This window comes from Myotis lucifugus, unplaced genomic scaffold, assembly GCF_000147115.1.
Source record: "Myotis lucifugus unplaced genomic scaffold, Myoluc2.0 scaffold_41, whole genome shotgun sequence".
Classification (NCBI taxonomy): domain Eukaryota; kingdom Metazoa; phylum Chordata; class Mammalia; order Chiroptera; family Vespertilionidae; genus Myotis; species Myotis lucifugus.
Window position 1 is genome coordinate 4,471,122 of NW_005871089.1, and position 21,224 is coordinate 4,492,345.

The 21,224-nt window shown below is 42.5% G+C and overlaps 1 protein-coding gene across 2 annotated transcripts in view; it reads left to right on the plus strand.

Annotated features, from left to right (window-relative positions):
• REC114 (REC114 meiotic recombination protein) overlaps window positions 1–21,224 on the plus strand; it is a 148,424-nt gene that overhangs the window by 125,499 nt on the left and 1,701 nt on the right. Inside the window, exons 3-5 of one of the 2 annotated variants that reach the window (XM_006087844.3) lie at window positions 5,824–5,907; window positions 15,753–15,953; window positions 20,119–20,187. In XM_006087844.3, coding sequence (XP_006087906.1) covers window positions 5,824–5,907; window positions 15,753–15,953; window positions 20,119–20,187 — 354 coding nt within the window. The remainder of the gene's footprint in view (window positions 1–5,823; window positions 5,908–15,752; window positions 15,954–20,118; window positions 20,188–21,224) is intronic. The other variant, XM_023753099.1, reaches the window with a different exon arrangement.

Sequence of the window (21,224 nt, forward strand, 5' to 3'; positions counted from 1 at the left end):
TGATGGGCACTTAGGCTGTTTCCAAATCTTTGCTATGCCCAAAGGGGGGCTGCTATGAACATAGGGATGCATATATCCTTTCTGATTGGTGTTTCTGGTTTCTTGGGATATATTCCTAGAAGTGGGATCACTGGGTCAAATGGGAGTTCCAGTTTTAACTTTTTGAGAAAACTCCATACTGTCTTCCATAGTGGCTGCACCAGTCTGCATTCCCACCAGCAGTGCACGGGTGTTCCCTTTTCTCCACATCCTCTCCAGCACTTGTCGTTTGTTGATTTGTTGATGATAGCCATTCTGACAGGTGTGAGATGATACCTCATTGTTGTTTTGATTTGCATCTCTTGGATGATTAGTGACTTTGAGCATGTTTTCATATGTCTCTTGGCTTTCTGAATGTCCTCTTTTGAAAAGTGTCTATTTAGGTCCTTTGCCCATTTTTTGATTGGATTGTTTATCTTCCTTTTGTTAAGTTGTATGAGTTCCCTATAAATTTTGGAGATTAAACCCTTATCGGTGATAACATTGGCAAATATGTTCTCCCATGCAGTGGGCTTTCTTGTTGTTTTGTTGATGGTTTCTTTTGCTGTGCAGAAGCTTTTTATTTTGATGTAGTCCCATTTGTTTATTTTCTCTTTAGTTTCCAATGCCCTAGGAGCAGTATCAGTGAAGAAATTGCTTCAGCATATGTCTGAGATTTTGTTGCCTTTGGATTCCTCTAGTATTTTTATGGTTTCCCATCTTACATTTAAGTCCTTTATCCATTTTGAGTTTATTTTTGTGTATGGTGTAAGTTGGTGGTCTAGTTTCATTTTCTTGCATGTGTCTCTCCAATTTTCCCAACACCATTTATTGAAGAGACTGTCTTGCCTCCTTTGTCAAATATTAATTGAGCATATTGGTTCGGGTCAATTTCTGGGTTCTCTATTCTATTCCATTGATCTATATGTCTGTTCTTGTGCCAGTACCAGGCAGTTTTGAGAACAGTGGCTTTGTAATACAGCTTGATATCAGGTATTGAGATCCCACCTACTTTGTTCTTCTTAAATTTTGATTTTAAAATGGAAGCAGTATAAAATATATTCCCATTAAACTCAACGTTATTGTTTTTATGACACATTTCAATTTAACCATGGAAAATCAGTGTCTGAATTAAGATATGGTGTGAGATTAAAATGCACATCATACTTCATAGACTTAGTTTACATTAAATATTTTATTAGTATTTTACATTGTTTACATGTTGAAATAATATTTGACCCATTAAGTTAAATAAAATATTAAAAATTTATCACTTTTTGTGTTTAACATGTGTCTACTAGAAAATTTAAAATTACATATGTGACTCAAATTTTTACTGGACAGCACTGATATAATGCATCCATATTTTTTTACAGTCTTATAGTATTCCATTGTATAGCGTACCCTTCTTTGTTTAACCAGTCCTCTATTGATGCATACTTAAGTTGTTTTCAGTCTTGTACCATGAAAAATGCAGAAATACTTAACCTAGTCCAGTGATGGTGAACCTATGACACGCGTATCAGAGGTGACATGCGAACTCATTTTTTTGGTTGGTTTTTCTTTGTTAAATGGCATTTAAATATATAAAATAAATATCAAAAACATAAGTCTTTGTTTTACTATGGTTGCAAATATAGAAAAATTTCTATATGTGACACAGCACCAGAGTTAAGTTAGGGTTTTTCAAAATGCTGACACGCCGAGCTCAATAGGTTCGCCATCACTGACCTAGTCCATGCATCACTTCATACATATACAGGTTGATCTGTGAATGAATTCCCAGTATTGGGGTTGCTGTACTAAAGAATAAATGCATTTGTACATTTGATATTGCCAAATTGCCCTCCATACGAGCTGTACCATTTCCACTGCCCCAGCAAGGTGTTTGAGTGCCAACTCCCTATGTACTGCCGTTTTAAACTAGATCTACTGTTTTTTTATATAATAACTAGAGGCCTGGTGCACGATTCACACACCATTGAGGTCCCTCGGCCTGGCCTGCAGGATCAGGCCAAAACTGGCTCTCTGACATCCCCCAAGGGGTCCTGGATTGCGAGAGGGTACAGGCCAGGCCGAGCGACCCCACCAATGCACAATCGGGGCGGGGAGGGACACGAGAGGTTGGCCAGCTGGGGAAGGACTGCGGGAGGGCTCCAGGGCGTGTCCAGCCTGTCTCACTCAGTCCCGATCGGCTGGACCCCAGCAGCAAGCTAACCTACTGGTCGGAGCATCTACCCCCTGGTGGTCAGTGCACGTCATAGCAACTGGTCAACCAGTCAACTGTCTGCCCCTGGTGGTCAGTGCACATCATAGCAAGTGGTTGAACGGCCTTAGCATATCACTAGCATATTACGCTTTGATTGGTTGAACAGACGACCGGACACTTAGCATATTAGGCTTTTATTATACAGGATGACCAAATCTCTCTTTGCTAATTCCAAGAGAGTTTTAAGAAGAAATCACAAATAGTTTGCCTAACTTCATTGTGTATTAAAAATAAGAAGTCACCCTAGCTGATTTGGCTCAGTGGATAGAGCATTGGCCTGTATACCGAAGACTCCCGGGTTTGATTCAGGTCACAGGCACATGCCCGGGTTGCAAGCTCTATTCCCAATAGTGGGTGTGCAGGAGCAGCCAATCAATGATTCTTTCTCATCATTGATGTTTCTCTCTCTCTCATTCTCCCTTCCTTTCCAAAATCAATAAAAATATTTTTTATAAAATTATTTTTAAAAAAGAAGAAAACGAACTATTGATGATGAAACTCTTAGAGTCAACACTTTACAATTGACTCTTCTTTCTAATGAAAATGTCAAGGTATTAACCCTACACTGTTTACCTGGGCTATAAATTTTTATGAAAGTTTTATCATAGATTTAGGAATGGAGATTTTGTTAGGGTTCCAATGGATAAAGGACAACATTTTCTTTTGTTTTCCAAGACTGAGAGATTTCCCGAGTTTCTACAGCAGCCGTCCCTGGGCTGGGTAGACTGACATTACCTGGTAGAAAGGCAGTGTGCGTGCAGGTTTTACATACTGTCAGAGTATCAGTTTCCTGTCAGTGTATTTGTTTTACTAAATGCTAACCATATTCAAACTTAACAGCCTGCTTAACTGAGGAAATATTCTGACAACATAATTGAAGTTCATTAGCTGCCATAATCATTAGAGTCAATTCTATTTACTTTATTAATAAGCTACAGAAAAAGTTCATCTTTCCGTTAAGATCCAACTGTTGTCCAGCTTTTGAGACCTGTGTGCCCTCTACTACCCTTTGCCTTTTATGTTTGTTTTTCTCAGATTGAACTAAACACTCAGCGTCTAATCTAAAAACAAATTGCTTCAACTTTCTGTTTATAGGAATCTGACAATAAGATTCTTATGAAGAGAAAACTCACTGTGTAGTTAGGATGTGTCAGATAAGTTAATAAATTAGCATAATGGAAATCCTTGGCTTTTAGGAACATAAACTCATCTTTTGGCAAATCCTAGAGGAACAGAAGAGTATTTACAGCTAGTCTGACCACAGACATTTACTATCTTTAATAGTTTGTTTTCAATATGGAAAGATCAAGAAAAGAAATTAAAAGGTGAGACTATACGTGTTGATTGTGCAGAAAGAGCACTGGGATACGGGGACATATGTATCAGGAGATCATCCTGGCAGTTGGGATACCATCTCTGTGCACACATCTATATATCTACACTAATAAAAGAGAAACATGGTAATTAGCATATGACCGCTACCCTTTTCATTGGCTAATCAGTGAGTATATGCAAATTAACTGTCAGCCAAGATGGCGGCTGGCAGCCAGGCACTGAAGCGAGCATGAGGCTTGCTTGTTGCGGACTCCAACATTCCCCGCCTCACTTGCCGGCCTCTCAACTGCAACTCTAAGCAACTATGTACTATGTTGCAAATAAGAAGCTAAACAAAACACCAGAAACCAGCCGGACTGAAATCCAGCCGGACCGAAACATTGTATCAATGTTTTCAGCAGCGAGGCCTCAGAGCTAAAGCTGGCCCAGAATAAAAAAAAAAAAAAAAAAGAAAAAAGAAAACAAGGAGCGGTTGGAAGCTTTAGTCACTCGCCAGCCGGAAAACAGCCCTCAGCCCCTCATCCAGACTGGCCAGGCACCCCAGTGGGGACCCCCACCCTGATCCAGGACACCCTTCAGGGCAAACCAGCCAGCCCCCACCCATGCACCAGGCCTCTATTCTATATAGGAAAAGGGTAATATGCCTCCCAGCACTGGGATCAGCGTGACAGGGGGCAGCGCCCAAACCCCCTGATCGCCCTGTGGCTCTGTGTGTGACAGGGGGCGGGGCCACAACCTCCCTTTCCGCCCTGCTCTGTTCATGACAGGGGAAGGCACCCCAACCCCCTGATCAGCCCTGCTCTGTGCCTGATAGGGGGGAGTTCCCTAATCTCCTGATTGCCCTGCGGCTCTGTGTTTGACAGGGTGCAGCACACCAACCCCCTGATCAGCCCTGCTCTGTGTGTGACAGGGTGTGGCGCCCTAACCCCCCCCCCCCCACGGGCCCTGCTCTGTGTGTGACAGGGTAGAGCCATAACCTCTCCATCGGCCCTGCCCCAAGTGTGACAGTGGTGGCGCCCCAACCCCCTGATCGGCCCTGCTCTGTGGGTGATAGAGGGTGGCACCCCAACCCCCCTCCACGGGCCTTACTCTGTGTGTGACAGGGTAGAGCCATAACCTCCCCATGGGCCCTGCTGTGTGTGTGACAGGGGTGCAGCGCCCCAACCCCCTGATCCACCCTGCTCTGTGTGTGACAGGGGGCGGTGCCCCAACTCCCCTATCAGCCCTACTCTGTGAGTGACAGGGGGGAGCTCCTCAACCCCCTGATTGGCCCTGCTCTGTGAGTGACAGGGGGCGGTGCCCCAACCCCCTGATGGGCCCTGCTCTGTGTGTGACAGGGTATGGAGCCCCAACCCCCCTGATGGGCCCTGCTCTGTGAGTGACAGGGGGCAGCGCCCCAACCCCCTGATGGGCCCTGCTCTGTGAGTGACAGGGGGCGGTGCCCCAACCCCCTGATCGACCCTGCTCTATGCATGAGAGGGGGTGGCGCCAGAACCTCCCCATCGACCCTGCCTTGAGTGTGACAGGGGGCGGTGCCCCAACCCCCAATCAGCCGTACCCTGAGCGTGACTGAGGGTGGCATTGCAACCTCCCAATCCGCCCTGCTCTGTGCATGACGGGGCAGCGCCCCAACTCCCCAATCAGCCCTGCTCTGAGCCCGACCAGGGGCTGCACCTAGGGATTGGGCCTGCCCTCTGCCACCCGGGAGCAGGCCTAAGCCAGCAGGTCGTTATCTCCCCAGGGCTCCCAGACTGCGAGAGGGCACAGGCCGGGCTGGGGGACCCCCCTCCCCCCACCCCCCGAGTGCACAAATTTTTGTGCACCGGGCCTCTAGTATATATATAAGAGCCTAAGCGACGGAACGACCGGTCGACCAGTCGCTATGACACAACCCTGACCACCAGGGGTCAGACGCTCAGTGCAGGAGCTGCCCCCTGATGGTCAGTGCACTCCCACAGCCAACCTCCCGCGGTCCCTCCCCCTGGCAGCCAACTTCCCACGGTCCCTCCCCCTGGCCGGCCAACCTCCTGCAGCCCTGATCAGCCCCGATCGCCAGCCAGGCCGAGGGACCCCACCTGTGCACGAATTCATGCACTGGGCCTCTAGTTATAGATAAATAACCACACAGCTTTCTGCACTACAGCTACTCTTCACATCCCTTTTCCCTTTTATTGCTAATTTTGTTAATTGTTTTTTTTCAGGAAGGGTTTTCACTCATTGGTAGCAAGAACTGGTTGAAGATTGTGAGACGCATGGATTGTCTGTTGTTTGGAACAACGATAAAGGCAAGATACTGTGTGGCCAACTGTTTTTAAGCAAATGACCACACCCTTCTCATTTTCTATGTGCACATGGGGGATGTGGGAGTTTCTCACAGCAGGCGAGATGGTACTGGAATAATACACATGTTTAAGAACGGTTCGCATCATGAGCAGAACATGAAACAAGGACTGTAGAAAGGCAGAAGCCAGTTAGTAAGAGGATGTTACTGAGGAGTCAGGGCTCTGACAGATCTGTCTGAGAAAGCTGGGCAGCCATGCTCCATCACCCAAGCACAATGCGAAGGGAAGTGGACTGTATCGTTTGCCTTACTGGATGTTAAAAAGTTGTGTATTTTTGACTCAGTGGTTAGAGTGTCAGGCCAGGCACAGATGGGTTGCAGTTTTGATTCCTGGTCAGGGCACGTACCTGGGTTGCAGATTCCATCCTGCCCTGGTGGGGGCATGTGTGGGAGGCAACCAATCAATGTGTCTCTTTCACATCCATGTTTCTCTTTCCCTCCCTCCCTCCCTGTAAAAAGTAATGGAAAAAATATCCTCAGGTGAGGATTAACAACAACAACAAAAAGTTGTGTATTTTTTAGTGCTTCACTGAATGTATCTTTTCGTTTTTTTCTCTTTAATATTAAAAATTAAATTCATTTTTTATATGCTTTCTACCTCTATTAAACATAAAGAATAATCCTCACCAAAGAAACATGTGGACGAATCACCTGGATTGTTTTCTCTCTGAAATAGCTATAAAAAAACCAATCTGTTAACATTCACTGAATAGATAATATTGAAATTTAGGTGAAAGATCCTAATTTCTAATGGCTCATAAACTGAAAGTTGGAAGAGGTCTTTAAGAGCATCTAAATAGAAAGGACTCACCCTGCAGTACACAGGTCCTCCAAAGGATCCTCAGAGAATCCAGGGGTCCACGAACTGCATGGATTTCCACTGACCTCTAATTGAAATTTAACTTTTCCTTCAATTATGAATGTAGGCAGCAGCCCAGTCGTATTAGACTTTTGCACCAATAGAAATCACAGATATTTTCATATCCATCACAGTTGGATATTATGATATCTGACGTGTCATTTATGCTCATCACTACCTCAGAATTATGGTGGTTATTCATCCTAGGAATAAGATCTTTTTATTGAGCATGTTAATAAGAAAGCATAGGTATTATTAGTTCACACAAAAAATTAGTATGTTAATATTGTAATAAACCATTTCAGTATAATTGGCTTTCTTTGTAATCTTATGTATTTTGTGTAATTAAAAACATTGTTCTAAGAAGGGGCCCGCTGGCCTCACCAGATTGCCAAAGCGGTCTGGAGCACATATTCAAATTTATGAACCCGTGACTTCCTTTTACACAGGAGGAAAGTGAATTCAACCTTAGCCACAGCCACAGTTATAACCAACTGTCAGAGAACGGGGCCACCCATTAGTCTACTGACTCCCAGCCAAGGATTGTGTCATGATGAATAAATGTATATGTTTTTTAAAAAAGTTACACCATGCCATATGTCTGATACTTGAGGTTTAATTTTTTCCTGATTATATATTATTATTTAAATTTTAACTAACTGTAAAGAGCAAAATAAAAACCAGCTGTAATTTAACCAGTCAAAAATAATAATTATATTAACAACAAAAAGCTGGTTATCAGTGGGTAAGGGGGGTTGGGGGAGGATGAAGAGGGTAGAGGGAGTCAAATATATACTGACAGGAGATGAGACTGGATGGTGAGCACACAGTAGAGTATACTGATATATTTTAAAAATGTACTCATGAAACTTATGTAATGTTATCACTAGCCAATATTACCCAAATAAATGTAATTAAAAAACAATCATATTCACATCTTGAAGCTTTTACTAGGCATATGTATTATACCAGCATTCAGATACATGTGACAGAAAATCCAGGTACAGTGGGGCCTTGACTTACGGGTGTCCCGACTAACGAGTTTTTCGAGATACGAGCCGTCTCTCAGCCGATTTTTTGCTTTGAGTTGTGAGCTAAAATTCGGGTTACGAGCCAGCTTCAGATACCCCACCGCTAGTTGGCGCAGCGAACGTCACAGTGAACGCCACAACATCAGCCCAGCATCACATGTCTCACTCGTTCACAATTGATTTGACATACGAGTAATTTGAGTTACGAGCTCTGTCACGGAACAAATTAAACTCGTAAGTGAAGGCCCCACTGTATAATGGCCCCCAAAATAGGGTTTTATTATTATTATTATTGCTAAATAAGAAATCCAGAAACAGGCAGTGCTAGCTATCATTGGCCCAGCAACTTCACAGTGCCAAGGTCAACATCTTTGCAATTCTCTTGGCCTCTCCCTCACATTTGCAAAATGGTACTACAGCTCTATTTCATTTCCATTCAAGGAAGGCCAACTTCATCAGTTCATTTCCTATATAGCTCTCTATCTCCCACAACCCCTAGGAGATGTCTACTTCTGTCTCATGGACCAGAAAAAAACATTGTAATCAGGCCATCCCACATGGTAAAATGAGTGTTTGGCTTTTCTAGCCTGAGCTGTGGATTGGCTCATGGCACTGAACAGTGTCTGCCATGTAGATACTTACAAATTTGGGATTATAGGATATAGAGTGCTTTGTATCCTGCTCTCTTGTCATGTAACATTTATATCAGAAGCATTATGCCAAGTCATTTTTTTTTAGTCTTTGAAAATATGATTTTTCATGGCTACGTAGCATCTTTTTGTTTGGATGCACCATGATTCAATTAACAAATTCTTAACTTTTCACTGTTATAAATAAGTTTTGATTGTCATAAGAATTTATTTACAGTGTTCTTGAGATAGAAGTCCTAGAAATTTGAATATTTACTTAGTAAATTTTCCCTCCAGATAAATTGTCCACTTCTACAGCAGTAGCAATCCTATCTAATAAAGAGGTAATATGCAAATTGACCATCACTCCAACACACAAGATGGCCAGCAGGGGAGGGCAATTGGGAGGGACCAGGCCGGCAAAGGAGGACAGTAAGGGGTGACCAGGCCAGCAGGAGAGGGCAGTTAGGGGCGACCAGGCCTGCAGGGGAGGACAGTTAGGGGCAACCAGGCCGGCAAAGGAGGACAGTTAGGGGTGACCGGGCCAGCAGGGGAGGGCAGTTAGGGGTGACCAGGCCAGCAGGGGAGGGCAGTTAGGATCGATCGGGCCGGCAGGGGAGCAGTTAGGCATCGATCAGGCTGAAAGGGGAGTGGTTAGGGGGTGATCAGGCTGGCAGGCAGAAACGGTTAGGGGCAATCAGGCAGGCAGGCAGGCGAGCAGTTGGGAGCCAGCAGTCCTGGATTATGAGAGGGATGTCCCAGATTGGAGAGGGTGCAGGCTGGGCTGAGGGACACACACACACACCCCAGTGCATGAATTTCATGCACCAGGCCTCTAGTCTATAAGAATGCTTGTTTATCCAAATCCTTTCCAATAGAGTGATACAGTTTACATTTAAAAACTTGTTTCCAATTTGATAGGCTAAACTGAGCATGTTCCTTTAATTTGCATTTCTTTGGTAACTAATGAGAATAAACATTTTTTTGTGTTTGTTAGTTATCCATATCTCGTCTGTGAATCGCCTGCCTACTGCTTTTGCCTAACTTTCCTCTTCAGAGTATTTAGATACTATCTGTAGGGAGATCGCATGTTATGGATGTGTATAGATTACATGTTACATAGAAATATATATTTATGTAATTTGTGCAGCTAAATAATTTTCTACATAATATTTATGTATTTATCATATAATATATAGATTTTTAAATATTTAAGGTTAGGAAATTTTTGCCTGGTGTTATATGAGTGGTACTCTTTATCCCAGATATATTTCTAGCTGCTTATTATTGGATTTTTTTCTGTATTATTTAGCTTCCTTACTAAATTTTTATTAACTCTGATAATTTATTAATTTCTAGGAAAGTAATTTTATAATTTACAATGATAATTTTTTTTATTTCCAGTAGTTTATGCATATTACTTTTCTCACCTTACTGAATTACCTAGACCTTCCAGAACACTGTAGTTATATGGTTAGTGTCATCCTTGACATCTTGCTGACCTGAATGAGCAGAAACATTTAGACATTAAGAACATTTCTTGCTGTTGATTGGATATTCTTTACCATGTAAGGGAGATATTCTTTCAGTTATAGTTTACTAGAGGTCTGGTGCATGAAATTCGTGCACGGGTAGGGTCCCTAGGCCTGGCCAGCAATCAGGGCCCATCTGTGGGGCAACCGGCAGGGTGATCAGGGGGCCCCCTGCTGGCACCCGCCTTGGCTGGCCTGGCGCCGACTGCTCACCGGACCCACCCCCTGCTGCCACTGCCAGTTAGGCCCTGTGGGCTGGGGGCAGCTTCTGCATTGAGTGTCTGGCTCCTGGTGGTCAGTGTGCATCATAGCGACTGGTCGTTCCACCAGTCATTCCACCATTCAGTCAATTTGCATATTAGGCTTTTATTGCATAGGATTTGCTAATACTTTCATCAGGATTACATATTAAATTTTATTCAAAGCTTTTTGACACCTATCAAGATATTGTTTTTTACTTTGGTTTATTGACTTTATCCTATATAATAAAAGGCTAATATGCAAATTGACCGAACGGCAGAATGACTGGTCGCTATGTTGTGCACTGATCACCAGGGGGCAGATGCTCAACACAGGAGCTGCCCCCTGGTGGTTAGTGCTCTCCAACAGGGGGAGTGCTGCTCACCCAGAAGCCCTGAGCTGGGCTCACTGCTGGCGAGCACAGCGGCAGTGGTGGGAGCCTCTCCCACCTCCGCAGCAGTGCTAAGGATGTCTGCCTGCCGGCTTAGGCCCACTTCCCATGGGGAGTGGGTCTAAGCCATCATTCGGACATCCCCTGAGGGCTCCCAGACTGCGAGAGGGCGCAGGCCAAGCTGAGGGACCCCCCCCCCCCAAGTGCACGAATTTCATGCACTGGGCCTCTAGTATATTAATGTTGAACCAACAGATTCTTCTTTTTGCCTTACCTGGCAAAATGTATCTTTGGTGTTTCTTGCCTTGGGTAACTCTAGTTAACCAGGTATTCTGTAATAAATGACATTTGTTTAAATTGACAAAAGTAGTATTTTGAAATAAAATTTTCAATCTTTTAACAACAATTTAATATAACATAAATCCTGTGATAATAAAGATTATATTTCTTTTCTCTCTGGCTGAAATAAATAGTTTGTATAAATTCTGCCTATTTGTACTTCCTTTTGTCCAGGAATTTTGATCAGAATGGTCCTGGCAGATTGGCTAACAGTTGACACATAATTCCTTTTTCCATTGATTTTTAGAGACAATGAAAGGGAGGGAGGGGGAGAGACAGAGAGAAAAAAACACAAGCATCAATGTGAGAGACACATTAATGGGTTGCCTCCCTCAAGGCAGGGCAAGGAAGAACCTGTAACCCAGGTATACGCCCTTGATCAGGAATTGAGCCCTAGACCTTTCGGTATACAAGCCAACGTTCTAACCACTGAGCACACCAGCAGGGTCATAAAACCCTTTCTGAAGGGACTTTGTTTCAAAGGAATAAACCCAAACCATTGTTCTCTTTACTTCTCACCCTAGTTAACTCTCTGAAGAATTTTTTTTTTATGATTTTGTCTAGTCTAGCTTTGGTTTCAAAGCAAAGGATCAAAGAAAAGCTTAGGTCCCTTTTCTGGTTAAGTCCTTTCTCTCTCCCCTGCCCTCCATTTCCTATAATAGAGTAATTCACTACTCAAGGTGGGGAAACTGCTCCATTTGGGGCTCTAGTGGTGATGGGAAACTTACAGATCTGAGTGACTAACCTAAAACCAGAGGGAAAACCCCCACTGAGGCCTCTGATGCCTCCGGGCCTCCTCCTGTGTGGTGCTAGCTGGGCCCTGTGCCTTCCGTGTGCAGAGACTGGAATGTCAGCTGTACAGCCTGTGGCTTCAGGCTCCATGTGCAGAGTCAGAATTTGGGGGAAACCTGACTTTCTTGTGAGTACACGAAGATAGTGTGAAGAGACAAGCACTTATCCTTAACTTCTGTTTCTTTAAGGAGTCTGTATAAAAGAGGATTTTCTATTAGTTGTAATAACTTGAAATTAAGTGTTTGAAGTAGGGTGAGAACATTTAACATGTAAGTCACCACTTAACATATACTAGTAGTAACTTTGAGCTAATCGCATAGAAACTGAGACTAGCCCTGGGCGGTTTGGTTTAGCTTGTGGACTGAAGGATCCCGGGTTTGATGCCGGTCAAGGGCATGTACCTCCATTGCAGGCTCAATCCCCAGCCCTAGTCTGGGTGCATGTGGGAGGCAACCAGTCGATGTGTCTCTCTCACATCGATGTTTCTCTCTGTCTCTCCCCCTCCCTTCCACTCTCTCTAAAAATAAGTGGGGAAAATACCCTTGGATGAGGATTAAAAAAAAAAGAAAAAGAAACTGAGACTATACATACCACTTTCCCTCTAAGCAAAGGGAAGCACTCACTAGAAGACCCTGAAGTAAATAAAAGTGATATGACAAGGATCACTTAAAATATATTAGAATGTTTCTTTTTCACATTTTTTCATGGCTGTTACTATATATTTGAAAACTTTCCATTTTACAGCAAGTGAATTGAAAAGTCTTTTTGACTTTTTATCATGGCATAAAAAGAAATCTCATCAAGATTTTCAACCTAGAAATCTTTTTTGTTAACCCAGTGGCAGGTTTTCCATTGTACTATCCCATAGTACTGAGGATGTGGTGGAGATGTAACTCATTTTCAGATTTTTCCTGATGTACCTTGGTTTACTTTGGGTCCTCATGCCGTGAAGTGGTGCTTATGGCTGCAGATGATAAACTCGAATTCTACCTGAGAATTTTACAGAAGGAAACATGCCGAGGCTTCAGTCAGGCTATCAGACATGAAGCCTCCCTCTCATTCCCTGGAACTCCATCCCAGAGAAACCCTGACTCTCCAAACCCCTTTGTATGTATGCCACATGGAGACACCACTAGACTAATACAATTGGTCTGAGGTTTTTGCCATTTATATACTTAATAATTATCTGTTTCTTACAGTTTTTCATCTAGTTATTAGCTATAATGTTTAATGTTATTTAACATTAAAAAGGTTATGTAATCTCAAAAGGTTATGTAATTACAGAATCATAATAGAAATGGCTAATATAAAGTACTTCATGTAGATGTCTTCACAGAGTCTAAACCAGAGTGAATTGGAAACATCTAATTGAATGTAAACAAGAAGTCAGCTCAATTTCACAAATAAGATAGGTAGTATTACCAAAAACAGAATGTATAATTCTCTTGTCAGCTCTTTTCCTTTTCTTAGGGAAAGTTTGCTTTCAGTTACTCTTGATAATTTGGGGATTATCCATCTAAGAGAAAAGTGACCAAGGAAGTAAGAGGCACTGATGAAATAAAAATTACAAACGACTGTAGTGTAAGAAGAATCTTCACCCTCACTGAAATCAGAGGAATGACATTCCAAGATAAAAATCTATGTTAATCTAATAGGTTAAAAAAAGTAAAAAGAGCCGTAACCAGTTTGGCTCAGTGGATAGAGCGTCGGCCTGTGGACTGAAAGGTCCCAGGTTCGATTCCGGTCAAGGGCATGTACCTTGGTTGCGGGCACATCCCCAGTAGGGGGTGTGCAGGAGGCAGCTGGTCGATGTTTCTCTCTCATCGATGTTTCTAACTCTTTATCTCTCTCCCTTCCTCTCTGTAAAAAATCAATAAAATATATTTTTAAAAAAATTAAAAAGAATACTAATCTCTGGTGTTGGAGAGTGCAGGGAAATGGGCATAAGGACTCTAAGGGTAGGAGGGTACCTGGTACTTTTTTGCCCCACGCAATTTGGCATAAGGCACCCAAATGCACGGATCCTTTCACCAGGCATTCATGTACAAAGATGTGTGTGTAAAGTGCTTATCAAAGCTTGTATTTTATAATAGTATAATAGGGAAAAGGGCAGGAAATAAAGTGTTTGTCAATAGCAGGTCAATTAAAGCAATACTCTTTAGCCATTAAAAGTAATGAAGTATACTTCTATTTTTATACTTATTGTGAAATAATTAGGTTACAAAAGAGTAGTGTAAAATGTTATATATATGACCTATATATATTGTGTATAATATATAGTATATATATATAGTATATATATATATATATATATGTGTGTGTGTGTGTGTGTGTGTGTGTGTGTGTGTGTGTGTATGTTCTAATATATTATACCCTAATATAATCTAGGGTGAATGCTCCCTTAGCCATACATACCTCTTTCCCTCTAAGCAAAGGGAAGCACTCACTAGAAGACCCTGCAGTAAATAAAAGTGATATGACAAGGGTCACTTAGAATATATTGGAATGTCTCTTTTTCCTATTTTTTCATTGTTGGAGGGGTAATGGTTAACAGCTTACTTTTATACTTAGGGGGGAAATTACATGAATTAAAAAATGAAGAGAACCCAGCAATGGCAGTAAAGGGGTTGCAGGTCTATTCTGAATGTGACAGCTGACCATGCCAAGGGTTTTCTGTAACCTAAATACAGGGCTTTGCTTCATGGCTTCATCTAAACATTTAAATAGTGGGATTGTGAAGTGGAGAATCAGGGGGTTTTTGCTTACAGGAATTTACAGAATTTGGCTGATTGTGGTTACATTTTCCAGTTAGCAGTGTGATTTATGGATTTAATCAATGGAAAGTGTTGTCACTAAGTTAGCATCTGAATTTCTTCCCAGAAGAAATTGAATAAAAGTTCACAATACAGACGATCCCATTTGGGGTGACTTTTATGCAAGTTGACTTCTCTAAAATGGGCAGAATATTAGACTAGAAAAGAGGAAACTACTTCTCTTAAAATAATGGGTTTTTGTGGTTGCTATTGTTATAATTTAAAAAATATATATTTTTTATTGATTTTTTTACAGAGAGGAAGGGAGAGGGATGGAGAGTCAGAAACATCGATGAGAGAGAAACATCAATTCAGCTGCCTCCTGCACACTCCCCACTGGGGATGTGCCCACAACCAAGGTACATGCCCTTGACCAGAATCGAACCAGGGACCCTTCAGTCCGCAGGCTGACGCTCTATCCACCGAGCCAAACCAGTTAGGCCTAATTTTTTAGCTCACAATCAAATAAAGTTGATGTAGTTGTCAGATTCAAAAAATTTTAATTGCATTTCTCTCAAATTTGCTTATTTGCCAAGGGATGTAAGTCATATAGCAGATTAAAGGCAACATGTGATTCTGTGTGGTGTGAGGGTAGGAACCTGGCCTCTGTAGAGATAAAGGATACTACAGATCACTGACATGGCACACATCAGCGTTTAGCATCAGTCTGTCTGTCCCATTCCCCAGTCTTGTTTTTCAGATTCATTGACTTGTTTAACATGGCATTTACCTGGTTTGTTCTTTTATATACTCAGCTTAAAAAAATTTTTGTTGAGGAAGGAATATGCTGTATTATCTTCACTGATTTTTACTTCAGGAATTAAAAGCTATCTAATCTTTATTCAAAAGTAAGATAAGACATTGATCTTTTACTGCAGTCAGTATGTCACCTCCTGGTCTGTATGAGATGGGCTTTTCCATTTTCACTAATATCTGTTCCCTGAAGGAAATGAATTTTAGTAAGAGGAACAGCTCCCAAAAGTGGGCAGACAACTGATTATTAGCTTTTCTATACCCACATCAACAATCTAGGGTGAATGCTCCCTTGTCTGTACCTCTTTCCCTCTGAGCAAAGGGAAGCGCTCACTAGAAGACCCTGCAGTAAGTAAAAGTACAGTGATATGACAAGGGTCACTTAGAATAACTTTCTATTTGTCAAACAGAACAAGAGTCGCATGTTCCGGGTACAGTTCAGTGGAGAGTCCAAGCAGCAGGCGCTGGAGCACTGCAGCAGCTGTGTGCAGAGCCTGGCCCAGTACATAACCGTGCAGGTGCTGGACGGGAACAGCCGGGATCCTGGCCCACTGAGAGCAGGTGGAAGCGGCGGGGAGGGCTGTGTGCCAAGCATTCCACTGCAGCACCCGGTAAGTAGGACAGTGTTGGCTGTACAAGAAACCTGGCAGGTCATACTCTCTGGGGGCCAGAATGACAGTGGAATTTGTCAAATCCATCAGGTTTGCAGGTTAAAAAATATCTAATGTTGAGTGACATTTAAATCGAAGGTTGATTTTTCATTGTAGCTACCTATAATCCTAGCAATTAGACTGGGAGGGGTCCCAGCTGCATTCTGGGTGTCACTCTGGAACACTGGTAATCAGAGTGTGGTCCATAGATCCCTCCCTGAGAACTTTTCGGGGATCCACAAAGTGCAAGTTATTTTTGTAATAATATTAAGACATTATTTGCCCTTTTCACTTTGCCAGTATTTACATTAATGGGACAAAAGTATTGTGAGCAAAACTGTGGTCACCTTAGCACAAATCCAGGCAGTGGTACCTAACTGCACCACATTCTCTCCCATCACTGGCAGTGAGAACACGCACAGATGGGTTCATCCTAAAGCACGACACTGTTTCAAGGGACAGCACTTGTGTGACTGTGCAGGGAGTAAACTAGCCTTTCTTAGAGGAACACCATCATTGCTGGGTATATGGTGGACATTTTCTCAAAAATGAATAGAGTGAGCCTGTCATTTCAGGAAAACAATTGATAGTATTTATTAACTGATAAAATAAGCTTTTCAGGTGAAAATTCGAGTCTTGGATAACTTAGCTATTTGAGCTTCACAGCTCCTAACCCAGAAGACATTTTTGTTGTTGTTATTAATGGGATTTCTTTTTATAATTGCATGACAAAGTACTTCAACATTTGGAAGAACTGTACAGTTCAGTGAACCAATATTTTCCAAATGACCAAATGCATATAGTGCTAAAAAATCACGCATGGGTAAAGGATCTATTCTAAGTGCAAGATAGATCAGTGGGTTTTAGTATAACAGAACTCATTGCTCTGATTTCAGACTGTGTGTTGCAACTACTAGTAACCTTTAAGAAACTATCACTTGTTGAATTTTAGTCATATTAAAGAATGTCCACAATTATCTGAAAAGGCTATTTTAAAACATGTCTGCCTTTTCCATCTACATATCTATGTGAAGCCAGATTTTCTTCATGTACTTCAACCAAAGACACACATGTCAGCAGACTGAAAGCAGACGTAGGCAGGTCCAGCTGTCTTCCAGAGCTAGACATTAATGAGGCTTGCAAAAATCATTAGTTTGTTTTAGGAAATAGTTTTTTCATTTAAATGTTTTTAATATTAACAAATAATGCATTCATTATTTTTAAACAAGTTAATCAATATTTAAAATTGTTTTAATTGCTGACATAAACATTAGATGTAACTCAAACAAAAGCTGTTTGAGGGCCTCTGATTTTACTAGTAAGTGTGTAAAGCGATCTTGTGATCGAAAGCTTGAGCATCGCTGTTACAGACTTTCTCCCTGGAGAACACTGTCCCAGACGCTGTTGGAATAAGATCTACCTCTATTCTAGGGATGAAATTTCAGCTTCAAGCTTGGGTTTTTTTTCTTACTTTGAGAAATAATTTTGCAAACATGGCTTTCCAAAACTTTATCCTGTTAGTTCCCCTTAGACTCACTGGACTGAAACAATTCATTTCTGCTGGTTTATCACTAAATCCTTATCATTCATAATTTATCTAGGGTGAACATTTGTCAGCCTTTTCTTTAAGGACGTGCTGTATGACTCCCTCTCAGATATGTAGTTTACTGAGTCAGATTTTGGTTTTAGAATTCTTTCCCTTTATTTGTTTCTGCATGATCTTTTCTGTGATGTTGTCAATGCTAAAACTGCTTTTCTCACAAACCGTGGATCTAGTTTCAAACATTGTGCCTCATCAGCTCCTGTTGTGTTAAGAATCCCCTCCCTACAAGTAGGATGGAGTGGTTTGTTATAAAGTGCTTTATTACTTATGATCCCTTGCCCTTTAAATAGATTTCCTTTTGTGTCAATAGATTTCATTGACCAGTCATTAGATTCAGATTACAGTACCCAGTGCATGGGCTATAACCGGAACCAAATAGGGTCCCAGAATTTGGGAACTAGGTCTGGAATGCCTTATAAAAATGATGAAGACAAATCAGGCTACACAATTATACTATCTAATAAAAGAGTAATATGCAAATTAACCATCACTCCACGACAAAGATGGCAGCACCCCTAGCGGCCGGGGCAGGACGCTGGTGGTATTGCCCTGGTAACATGAGCCCAGCGTCTGCGCCCCAGCTGTGCGGAGGGAGAGGAGGGGCCTCTGGCCAGAGGCCGGGGTGAGGGACGCTGGCGTTGTTGCAGGCCAGGCTGAGGGACCAACCCCTCCCTCGTACATGAATTTCATGCACCGGGCTTCTAGTCTGAATATAAAGATAAAGCATCACTGTAACATGCAGTGACAGAAGCAGGCTGGGCTGTGAGCCCCAGCAGCAGGAGACTCCGGGGCTCAGATTTTAAAGGCTGGTCCAAATATCTAGGTAGAAACATCCCCAAAGTGGCTGGAACCATTTCGTGTATTTCCTCAATTCTCTATTCGGGGACCTCTGAGCTGTCGTTTGGTGATCTGAGTAGATGACAGTACGATCCTGTGCAAAGACTATAGGTTTTGAAATAAAAATGAATCTAGGTTTGAATCATAGCTGCGTGATCTGATCTCATGTAAGTCACTGAACCTCATCTGTAAAATGGGAGAGTTGAAATGCTCTATTTATAGAAAGCACCTAGTATGCTACCTGTCAGTATCTAAATAACATTTCCATGATTACTATTATTGTTAGTACTCTTCCCTTTCAGATCTGCCTTCCTCTGTAAATGAACACATTAGCATCCTGGTCGGTTACCAAGGGTCAGCACTGAGTCAACAGGGTCGTGGTAAGATAGTCAGCTGCAGAGAAGGCAAGAGAAAGCCACGGGTCGCTTCAACAGAGTGCAGATCCTTGTAGCTTGCCTAAAGATGCCTGGTTCGTTGAGTCCCTTCACTTTTTGTTCCATTTTGATTTTAGTGATCTTTAGTTTCTATTTGTTCTTTCCTTCCTCTCTGTTCCTCCGAAGTTCTTGATGCTTCCAGATCTACTTTCCTACTAACACCTACCAACTAGCAACAGTCAGCTTCCTTACGGGACAGGAAACAAAATTTGGCACCTCTGACTTCTGGCAGCCAGAACATGCTGGTGATAGGCAGAGGTGCCTTCCAGAGAGGTCCTTGCTTTCTCTATGACACCACCAGCTCACACCTGCGGTGGGAACACCTGTCTGGAGATGAGCACTGCAACAGCCACAGGATCCAGAGCCAGACCTGCAGACCTGTGGCTAGGAGGTTGGAGTGGAGGGGCTCTCGTACATTCTAGGTGGAAGCAGCCCTCACAGCTTGTTATGCCTACAGCCTCCTTCTCCATCTTGTTCATGGTGTCTGCTTGGAGCACGTCCCGGTGTGCCACCCAAGAACTGCCCCTCACATCATAGCCTCCTAAAGAAATGGCACACATTCTGGAACATTCCTACACTTCAGCCCAGCACACCCCCTCTACTTCACTCCCTCCACTGTGAGCTTAAGTCCTAAGCTTGGCTCCTTTGCCTCAGGCCCAGCAATTCCTGGGTTGCATTCTAACCAGTTTTTCTTGTTAGGTTCTCAATGGGCATGGGGTTCTTAAGGGCTGGACCACTCCCTTGTTCTTTGTGGCTCCCTTCCCTTTATCACCAGGGTCTAAGAACCCATTCCCTCAGAATGTCTAAAATGAAATTTTTTTTAAAGCCCAGTTTTATTAAAAAAAACATTATCTTGTAATTACGGAATTTTTCTGCAGCGAATATGTATTACTTGAGTAATGATTATTAGGTAACAAATCATGATAATCCAAAACTGGGCAACATCTACTGCCTTCCAGTACCAGCCTGTGGCCCTGGGTCCCGGACTGGGCTTCTGCAGACAGAACACAGTGGTGTCAGACAGACACTGAGGAACCCCAGGTACAGGGCAGGGGCCTCTGATTTAAACTCTGTGCATATACCTCTACCATGGTAAGTCAAGTAGCAGCCACCTGAAAGCAGGACAAACTACACCAACAGTGATTTCTCCTGATTTTTTTTCTCTGAACATGAATTCATGTGTTTCCACTTCTTTAATGGCCTGTGGTGTTCATGAGTGTGTTCAGCTAAGCTGGCAGTTGTCTCATTGCAGTCACACCGGCGGCCGGAGCAGCAGCAGTGTGCCCCAGGAGGAAGGACCTCAGTGACCCAGTTAGCTCAGGTACAGCCTATTCCCATGTTCAGTTTTCTTGCCATGAAAACAGTGATCCTGAACATTTGAATCCCTCTGTCCACTCCCTTGTTCTAGAACACTAACCTGAAGTGTTACTATGGAAGAGGTTAGAAACAGACCCAGGCCATGTCTGTCTACCCTGTTGTGAGATTACCATGATGGCGCATACTGAAGAGCTGCTCTCCTAAGGAAACACAGGAGTGGCCTACAGTGCTGGGCTTTAAATGTGTGATAAAGAATTTACCACTTTCCCAAAAAGAGGAATAAAGGGAAGAATTTTGGGAACTGTTTTAAGACAAATATCAATATGAATTTGTAGACAAATCATTGATGATTTCTTTATAAATTTTCAGTGCTAAGATTTCAGCTAGGATGTGTGGAAATCAGGAGGATTCAACTTTTCCCACACACTTCCCCTCTCCCTTTGCAGTTCACTATGACCAGAGTCCTAAACCTGTTCCTTGGCCTCATTACCTGGTGTGTGCTCTGCTGGGAGCTCCCTGGGAACTGTCTGCTCACTGCGGTCCCAGTTGCGGTCCCAGCTGCAGGCTCTCAGGCCAACAGCTTACACTTTTCACAGAATTCTACGTGGAATTTGTCAATATTCAAGGATGAGTTTTCTTTTTAATGTATCAAACTGTTCTAAAAGTGGTATAAAAAAGAAAATATGAGTTTTTTTCCCACCTGGCTTACCACTAATTCAAAATAAATGGACAACCATAGAATAAAAAACTTTAGTAGTCTCTCTGACAGGAAAATGTAAAAGCCTCTTTGTCCAGCAGCAGGGCAGACTTCACGGTGCTGTTTGTAGCCTCATATTTGCATTGGGGTTAATAGTTAATTGAATCAAAGTGGCTAAGGACGGTAGAGACACAAAAACGCATGGAACAAGGCAGGGTGTGATATCCTTATTTAGGAAATGTCACCTGCTATAAAAGGTGTAACCTTATCCCAGTTTATTTTACATAGTAGAGAACCATGTATAATCAGAAAAAGTGGGAGTCATATATGCTTCTTGTTTGCTC